The sequence below is a fragment of the Aquarana catesbeiana genome, linkage group LG08 (genome assembly GCF_042186555.1).
Source record: "Aquarana catesbeiana isolate 2022-GZ linkage group LG08, ASM4218655v1, whole genome shotgun sequence".
NCBI lineage: Eukaryota > Metazoa > Chordata > Amphibia > Anura > Ranidae > Aquarana > Aquarana catesbeiana.
Window position 1 is genome coordinate 209,537,275 of NC_133331.1, and position 10,020 is coordinate 209,547,294.

Sequence of the window (10,020 nt, forward strand, 5' to 3'; positions counted from 1 at the left end):
GTAATGTAATGGGGGCTGCACTGTAAAGGAGCACAGTGATGTAACGGGGGCTGCACTGTAAAGGAGCACATGGATGTAATGGGGCTGCACTGTAAAGGGGCACGGTGATGTAACGGGGCTGCACTGTAAAGGGGCACGGTGATGTAACGGGGCTCTACTGTAATGGGGCACGGTGATGTAAGGGGGGCTACACTGTAAAGGAGCATGGTGATGTAACGGGGCTGCACTGTAAAGGGGCACGGTGATGTAACGGGGGCTGCACTGTAAAGGAGCATGGTGATGTAACAGGGCTGCACTGTAAAGGGGCACGGTAAAGGAGCATGGTGATGTAATGGAACTGCACTGTAAAGGGGCATGGTAATGTAACGGGGGCTGCACTGTAAAGGGGCATGGTAATGTAACGGGGGCTGCACTGTAAAGGGGCATGGTAATGTAACGGGGGCTGCACTGTAAAGGGGCACGGTAATGTAACGGGGCTGCACTGTAAAGGGGCACGGTGATGTAACAGGGCTGCACTGTAAAGGGGCACGGTGATGTAACGGGGCTGTACTGTAAAGGGGCTGCACTGTAAAGGGGCACGGCAATGTAACGGGGCTGCACTGTAAAGGGGCACGGTGATGTAACGGGGCTGCACTGTAAAGGGGCACGGTGATGTAACGGGGCTCTACTGTAATGGGCCACGGTGATGTAACGGGGGCTACACTGTATAGGAGCATGGTGATGTAACGGGGCTGCACTGTAAAGGGGCACGGTGATGTAACGGGGCTCTACTGTAATGGGGCACGGTGATGTAACGGGGGCTGCACTGTAAAGGAGCATGGTGATGTAACAGGGCTGCACTGTAAAGGGGCACGGTAAAGGAGCATGGTGATGTAATGGAGCTGCACTGTAAAGGGGCATGGTAATGTAATGGGGGCTGCACTGTAAAGGGGCATGGTAATGTAACGGGGGCTGCACTGTAAAGGGGCATGGTAATGTAACGGGGGCTGCACTGTAAAGGGGCATGGTAATGTAACGGGGCTGCACTGTAAAGGGGCATGGTAATGTAACGGGGGCTGCACTGTAAGGGGGCACGTGGATGTAACAGGGCTGCACTGTAAAGGAGCACGGTGATGTAACGGGGGCTGCACTGTAAAGGGGCATGGTAATGTAACGGGGCTGTACTGTAAAGGGGCACGGTAATGTAACTGGGCTGCACTGTAAAGGGGCACGGTAATGTAACAGGGACTGCACAGTAAAGTGGGACTGTACTGTAAAGGGGGTACTGTGATATAAAGGGAACTTCACTGTAAAGAGACACTCTAATGATTGCAGTGTCCCTTTACAGTGCAGTCCTCTTTATATCACAGTGCCCCTTGCAACCACAGCCCCCCTGTCACAGTACCCCTTGCAGTCATCCCCCCCTTTCCTCTCTCACTGCCCTATTCCAGTGTCTGCCTCCCCTGCACAGTCCTACCTGTTGCAGGGTAGAGGCAGTTTTCAGCTGTGTTCCCTCTCCCGGGTCTCCTTCCGCCTCCAATGCCAACCTGTCAGCAGGGCAGGGGGACTTCGGCACGGAGGACGGGAGCTGCCAAACTTTATGTTAAGAAGTGAGCGATTACCCGCTTGTTAATATGAAAGTCTCCCGCTCTGCAGCTCTTCCCCCCCCTGCCCAGCTGATAGGATGACATCAGCGGCAGGGTGGGAGACCCGGTAGAAGATGCACGGCTCAGTGACACAGCTAAACAGCGGAAGGTGAGCGTCAACCACGGCCTGTGATGTTCCAGTCGGTACTGCGGTTGTCGCTCACCTCCCACTGCGTGGCCTGGCCATCGCCAGGCCACGGACCAGATCCATGGTTGGGGACCCCTGGTGTAGATAGATCAGATCGGAGGGAGTCAGGTTTAAATGGACAGCAGAGCCTGTTTATTCCCCACTGCCAATAGAGCACAGTGAGCTCCGTCCGTGTCCACTCTACAGAAACTGACACAGATGGCTCATCCTCCCGCTTTGCTCTGATCAGCAGACAGATTCCCTGCTGGTCATAACGGAGTCCGCCCCATGTGAAGGGGGTCTTAGAGATGAGCCTATTGAGCTTCTCTACACTAAATGTGTTTCTGAAAAATTCACATTGCTGTCACGTTTTTTTATTATGCTTTATGACTGTATATATTAGGGATGCACTGAGTTTGTATCGGCGAGTAGGAGTGCCGATACCAATTACTGCAGTGCAATTTGAGCCCATACACAATGAATGCGGTGCGATTCCTGTCCGAATCACATGCAGTTTCCCACACCACTCTTGTGTAAAGTCAGGCTCAGAGTAGAAGTGTCATTCAAACAGAATGCTCAACAGCTCACAGCAAATCGGGATAAGGCAGTGTTGTGTTTTAAATCCAGTAAAGTGGTTTATGCAGACAGTGGCTGGATTCCACAAAGTTCATCTGTGGGATGTCTCGCTGGCCTGACAAGAGCACAACTTATAGAGAGGGAATGTATTGTCAGACTGGCAGGCTCAGCCTGGGTTCACACAGGAGCAGCCGGGAAACCGCATGTAATTGGGACAGGAATCACACCGTCACATTTTAATTCATGTGCAATTCTTTGCAGTGCAATTTGAGTCTGTTCATTTTATATAGGCTCAAATCGCACCACAAAGGTATCGGTTTTAACCACTTGAGATCCGCTCTATAGTAGAATGACGGCTACAGCGCGGATCTGCTTTGCTGGGACTACGTCCATTAACGTCGTCCTGTGCACGAGCGGCCTGTGAGTCTATGAGACTCGCCTGATCACAGATCAGAGTAATGCCCCGTACACACGGTCGGACTTTGTTCGGACATTCCGACAACAAAATCCATGGATTTTTTCCGATGGATGTTGGCTCAAACTTGTCTTGCATACACACGGTCACACAAAGTTGTCGGAAAATCCGATCATTCTGAACGCGGTGACGTAAAACACGTACGTCGGGACTATAAACGGGGCAGTGGCCAATAGCTTTCATCTCTTTATTTATTTTGAGCATGCGTGGCACTTTGTCCGTCGGATTTGTGTACACACGATCGGAATTTCCGACAACGGATTTTGTTGTCGGAAAATTTTATCTCCTGCTCTCCAACTTTGTGTGTCGGAAAATCCGATGGAAAATGTCCGATGGAGCCCACACACGGTCGGAATTTCCGACAACACGCTCCGATCGGACATTTTCCATCGGAAAATCCGACCGTGTATACGGGGCATAGGGGGTCGATCCCGACCCCTTAATATGTGATCAGCTGTCAGCCAATGACAGCTGATCATGTGATGTCAACAGAGCCGGTAATCGGCTATTTTTTCTCCTCGCGCTGACAGCGTGAGGAGGGAAAAAAAATGCGATCACCAGTGGCTGTGAGAGGGACATCAGTCCCGATCATGGCAAGCTGCTAAAGATCCTCAGTGCCCACCTGTGCCCCCTGCCAGTGTCACCTAGCAATAGGCAGCAGTGCCGCCTACCAGTGCCCACCAGCGCCACCCATCAGTGCCCACAGTGCCACCCATCAGTGTCCACAATCAGTGCCTCAACAACAGTGCCACCTATCAGTGCCCATCAGTGTCACCTACCAGTGCCCATAAGTGAACATCAGTGCCGCTCATCAGTGCCACCTATCAGTGGTACCTATCAGTGCCCACCAGTGCCACCCATCAGGGCCCATCAGTGGCCATCAGTGCTGCCTTATCTGTCCCCATCAGTGCCGCCTTATCTGTGCCTATCAGTGCCACCTTAACTGTGCCTATCCATGCTTATCAGTGCAGCCTATCAGTGCCCACCAGTGCCGCCTCATCAGCCCATATCAATGAAGGAGAAAAATTACCTGTTTGCAAAATTTTACAACAAACTATGAAACATGATTTTTTTTCCCAAAATTTTCCATCTTTTTTTGTTTGTTTAGCAACAAATAAAAATCCCAGCTGTGATTAAATACCACCAAAAGAAAACTCTATTTGTGGGAAAAAAATGATAAAAATTTCATTTGGGTACAGTGTTGTATGACCGGGCAATTGTCATTCAAAGTGCGTCAGCGCTGAAAGCTGAAAATTGGTCTGGGCAGAAGGGGGGTTTAAGTGCCCAGTAAGCAAGTGGTTAAATATTGGTGCAACCCTAACATATATGTATATAAATACACTGTGCTATACACTGTGTTTAATGTATACATGTGAGGCTAGTACACATAGTGGACCAGAGAAGCTGCATTTTACACATCAAAAAGGGTAGAATAATGACCCTTTACTATGTTAACAATGACACAATTCCTATGCCCTCTATGGGTGGTGCAGTTACAAACCATGGTATGGTCAACATTATGGCAGTTGTGTTTGGGCTATATCTATTTGTTGTGTAGTCAACGTGAAAATTGGTAATGTGTGGCTGGCTCAAGATGAACTATATATGAGGTCCCTAACACCTGGCAGGGTATCCACCATTGGCATATACTGTAGTGCGCTTTCATTTTGATTCTTTTTGTTTAAATTTTTTTTTAACAAGAGTTACAAATGAGTACATTGAGTGACAGAGTACAAACGTTCACAATCGTGAGTACATAAAGGTGTAGCAAGGTAAGGGAGGCAGCCCAGCATTTCTGGAGGTGTCAGAGAAGAGATGAATTTGACTTTGCGGTAGCCTTAATGTGGTTGTAAACATCTAACATGAAGTATGAACAAAGCATATCCCTCTAGTGTGTAGTTGTCTCAACTTAGCGCACTAAGGGGGAGATTTACTAAAACTGGTGCACACAGAATCTGGTGCAGATGTGCATAGTAAGCAATCAACTTCTAACTTCAGCTTGTTCAATTTAGCTTTGACAATAAAACCTGGAAGTTGATTGGTTACTATGCACAGCTGCACCAGATTTTGTGTGCTCCAGGTTTAGTAAATCCCCCCCCAGTGTCATTTCTGTCTGCTGCTTTGTTCCCCTGCTATCAGCATGAGTCACTTCTGACAAGTTTTCCTGACACCAAAATAATAAAAGGTGACAGGGAGGGAGCTCCAGCACACAGTTAGTGATTGACAGCCTCTTTCAGCAGCTCCTTTCTGCTTTCTGAAAGATCTGACATTATTAAATTCTGCACTTTGAACGGATGTAGAGAAGAGAAAACTGCAGATAAACAGGTACAGCTTATGTAGGAGGATTTGTTCCATCTCTGTGTATCACCTGAGGCCAGCCACTTCAGTGGATATATGTAAAGGTTTACAATCACTTTTAGGATTTAGTTTATTTCAGTGTTTGTGTTACAGTGTGAAAAGTAAGCTAAAGTCACCCAATCCCCCCAGATTTCATTCACACCAGGACTTCCAGGAGGAGTTAGTACAGGGGAGGGACTATGTAGAGTGAAGGCGAGAGTCTGCTAGGAGGGGTCCAGGTACTGAACTTTGTTTCTTTTTGAATTACACTACAATTTTTTTTTATTTTTTTTTAAAGAGAAAACTGGAAAGGGAGGAGCTGGAAAAAGAAAAGGAAGAAGCACGAAAAGAGCTTGAGATGATTGAAAGACTGAAGGAAGAAGAAATTTTGATTCAACAGAGGAATGAAGAACAGAAGGTAAGATTTGGTCTTTGAATAGAGTAGAGAAGGGTTAGAATGTCTGTGTCCCCACTGACATTTCCCTTCACTTCCTGTTGTGGTGACAGGGTGTGGTGAGAAATCTTTGGAATAGAGATAAAAATAGCATTAAAATGCCCTAAAAGCTGAGCTCCAGGATCAGCAAATATTGCCTAAATACATTCAACATTTGTATTCTCCCTTGAATCTTGGTGTGCTTTGAGCATTTCTTTCAGATCTGTTCAGTAACCCAAGCTTGCCTCTGTGCAGGAACTTCCTGTAATAAAGACCAGTCACTGCTGTTCTTTAATCATGTGCGGGGTGACTGGTCTTGTCTCCACCCCTCCCGTGGTTTTCTGATGGCAGCCTGTAGTAGGTGGGGCCTTTTGGGCCCCTTCCACAGCTCTGCTCTCTGCACCAATTATGTACAACACAGTGGTGATGTCACTGATACTTTTACATGGTAATACCTGAGTAAGAAAAGGGTATTTGGCACACAGTGTGGATTGATATCCCTTGGGGCTATTGAGGAAAACACAGGTATCCCTATTTTCGGCCGATACTTTTCAGGGGCTGATATATCAATGCATCCCTAATTTTTCTTGTTAATGTCTTAACATATACAAATGACTACCAAGTGGATTTATTTTGCAGAAAATGGCTTCTGAAGAGCATCCCCAAAAAACCATAGCTGAACTTACCGAGAAATTTGGTGCACCAAAATTACCTACCGTAGAAGAGACAGATGAAAGTCTGGCAACAGTAAGTACTCTCCAGGAAAAAAAAAAAAACATTTGTTTATCAAGTATTGCTTTGTTGAATTTAGATTGTATAGTGTTAATCAGCTTGGCTGGTTACCTATGGGTTGATTGTAGCTTCTCAGATTCCGGAGTACCCAGCTACTTTGGAGATAATCTGAGCATGCATGCTGGCACCTGGAATTGCCTGCTCTGTGGACCCAGGGCCTCCATATAAGTTAGCCTCAGATAAATACACAGAGATGAAAAAAATCCTCCTACATAATTTGTACCTGTTTAAATACGTCGCTTTGTTCTCTTCAATCGTTCAAAGTTCTGAATTTTAAAGCTCATCTGAGAGTTCAGAAAACCAGCTGGCAGAGAGCTGAAGTTACACTCTGCAGAGCTCAGTGAGGAGAGGTCTGAGAGCTGATTAGAGGGAAAGGACACCCCCCCCCCTTCACACAGCACATGGGAACAAAGCTTAGGCTGTCAATCAGCTGGAGCTCCCTCCCGTGTCACCTTTTTTCTCGGTGTCAGGGAAAACTTGTCAGAAGTGACTCATGCTGATAGCAGAGCAACGAGGCAGCAGACAGAAATGATACTTAAATCTCTTAATTGAGACACGTACACAATAGAGGGATACGCTTTGTTCATATATCATGTCTGAGGTTTACAACCACTTTAAAGTGGAACATCAGTCATTTCTTTTTAACTTTCCATCTATTAAATCCTCTGCCCTTGTTGTTTTAACTTTGGATAGTAAAACGTTTTTTTTCTGCCAGTAAATACCTTATATAGCCCACTTCCTGTTTCTTGTCCAGGGTTTATGACATAATGCACAGCTCTCTCTCTCACTCTTGTGAGAGATTGGCAGGAACGGAGGGGGATGAGTCATAAGAGGGCCAATGAGAGCTGGAGGTGTGCCTCTGTGTAAATCCAGGAAGTGAACAGGCAACAGCTTCAGCTGCCCACAGTTAAAATGGTTGCAACCAGACTCAGTGGAGGGAGATATTTGGCAAGTACAGAATCACAGTATATATAAAATAATATGCAAAGTGGTTGGAGGGAACCCTCAGAATGGCAAAGATGTTTTTATTACAAATTATGTTAGCAGACTGCAGTTCCTCTTTAAGGTGAACTCACTAATTTACTTCAAGAACATTGCATATGAGCCCGTGACGATTTAAAAAAAATGCTTTGTAAGCAGGAGTTGAAACAACTTAGCTAGTACATGGCAATATATGTTTTCATTGTAAATCTGCTACCCAGACTATTAAGCTATTTATATTTATGATGAAACATGCCATAGTTTCAGGTAAGCCAAATGTTTGGACTGACTTTTGTAGTACATAGTTTGTAAATTACATTGATTTTAATTTTGAGTAAAGAACAAATAAAATCCCTAAAAACATTTTGCTTGTTCATTATGCATAATGCATAACTAAAAAAAAAAAAACAAAAGGTATCTTTTGTACTCCTTGTTCCCCTGTACATACCAGTTCAGAACCAACTTATTCAGGATTATTCAACAAAAACACAAAGTTCTGAGTGGTTAATATGGGTTATTCTGCTTTATTTCTCAATGCTCTGCAAATGAATGAGCATCAATGACCTAAATTACCAGGTCTGCATGTGGATCTTGCTCTGTTTCTATACTGTATCTGTACAATTTGTAGAATTTTTGCTAAAGGTGTTAACCTTTTTGACATGTAAAAAACAAAAGTGGCCACAGCCAAACATCAATATGAGCATATATCATTTAATAAAAGCATAAAAGCACACTTACATGTGGGTAAGTGAAGGGCTGAAAAACTGTGAAGATGGTGAAGAGCAGCATAGCCAGCCAGCACAAATAACTGCCATGCACTGATCCCCCTCCCATGCCAGTTGTTTGGCCCATTTTAATCTGTCATAATCAATTTACTCTCCCACCTGCATTACCAGCTTCAAGCTACTGGTATAAAAGACATCCCTGTCCCATGATTTGGCATACTTATAAAATGAGGCAGGTCCTCTGAAACGCGTTGTACACGCCCCCTTTTCACCCTCTATGGTTGCTACTTTGATCCAGTTAGCCTGAAGACCCTGCCTGCCCCTTCTGGCAGTCCTGGAGTCCATGCATGGCAGCTATTTGTGCTGGCTGGCTGTTCTGTTCTTCACCATCTTCACAGTTTTGCAGCCCTTTGCTTACCCATATGTAAGTGTGCTTTTATGCTTTTATTAAATGAGATATGCTCATATTGATGTTTGCGCTGTGGCCACTTTTGTTTTTTACATGTTATTGAGGATTCCCAGACCTGATGAGCCCTGCTGCAGCACAATCTGAGCCGTCATCCATCCATCCATCACCACTCACATGCTCTCCTGTGATATATCCCACATTGATTTTCGCTAGGCTGCTAATTGATGTATTCCACCCTGATCCATCCCACTGGAACCAAGACTCAATAGGAGTACTGGAATTGGATCCTCTCTCTTTTATGCCATAAAATTGACTTCTGATTGTGGATCCTCATTCCCGGATTTAAGGTTTGATGAGCCTGAACTTAGAGCGCAATGAGACTATTTTTTTTTTTCTTGTTAACCTTATTGAGGCTTACGTATGAAAAGAATGCAAACAAGAACATATCCTTTTGCTATAAGAACCTCTAAGCTTCCAAGTATCATACACAAGCCCCAAAGCATTTTCACTTCTGTAAATCCAAAAAGAACCACCCACTGTATGTAGGGACCACAATGAGTTATAAATGCCTTTTCTGTAAACCTGTTACAATTTTCCCATATATTCATATCCTAAGGGTGGGAGACAGAAGGACACAGAGGAAGCAACTGAAGTGGGTGAAGAAAAACCAGATGAAGACCAGCTGAAGAGCGGCACCACAGACCCTGAGGAAGTCTCTGAGACCCCTGCTTTAGGATCAGAGCATGGAGAGGGTTTGGAAGCTGCTGTGAGGGTTGAGGAGCCAGCAGAAGAAAATAGCACAGGCCTTGATTCAGCCAACACAATTGCAGAGCAAACTGAAATAGAGGACAAAGAACCAATGGCCGATACAGAGGAACATGATGAGTGACAAATTAGTGCAGTAACTTATGACTTTACATTATGACTTTTTCACGTATTATTCTAGTCACTCTTCTGATATGCATTTTGAGTCACTCTTCTGATATGCATTGGAAGCTAATCCAATGCTGTAGGTAACTACAACACTTTCAAAGTTGTATATCAAGCTCCAATGCATTGTGTGTCTTGCGGGCCATACAGAAATTGAGAACAAACTACTGATATTTTGAAATATAAAACTTTACTTATACATACTATAGCTTTAGCATTTGGTTTTTTTTTTGTTTTTTTAGATCTTGCTAGTTCTCTGGTTTCTCAAAAGGTGACAATAGAGGTTCTGACAGTTGAATAGAAGGGTGAGGCTTAGTGTCAGGAAGGGGTGGCGTTATATTTGTCTGAGGAAGACATTGAGGTACCATCTGCAGACTAGGATCCAAGGGGCCAAACAGGATCACAGGGATTGTCATAATGCACAGTATAAAAATACAATACTGTTTATGTAAGCCTTTTTTGTGAAAAATGCTCAATTCTCTTGTGGGATAAAAAGTGATGGCATGGCAGCACTGGAGGCTGCCATGAGTACGGCTTTCCTTGTACAGTACAAAGTGTACGTTTTCTGGAGCAAGGCTGTACAGCTCCAAATAGGATTGCACAGTAACAA

At 44.8% G+C, this 10,020-nt stretch overlaps 1 protein-coding gene across 2 annotated transcripts in view; it reads left to right on the forward strand.

Moving 5' to 3' along the window:
• The window catches only part of LOC141106254 (DPY30 domain-containing protein 1-like), a 28,899-nt gene extending 19,187 nt beyond the window's left edge, over positions 1-9,712 (forward strand). The window contains exons 3-5 of one of the 2 annotated variants that reach the window (XM_073596876.1): positions 5,439-5,558; positions 6,213-6,320; positions 9,097-9,605. In XM_073596876.1, the coding sequence (XP_073452977.1) occupies positions 5,439-5,558; positions 6,213-6,320; positions 9,097-9,369 (501 nt within the window). In that variant the 3' untranslated portion in view covers positions 9,370-9,605. Of the gene's footprint in view, positions 1-5,438; positions 5,559-6,212; positions 6,321-9,096 lie in introns of both variants that reach the window. The other variant, XM_073596877.1, reaches the window with a different exon arrangement.
• The last annotated feature ends 308 nt before the right edge of the window (positions 9,713-10,020 follow it).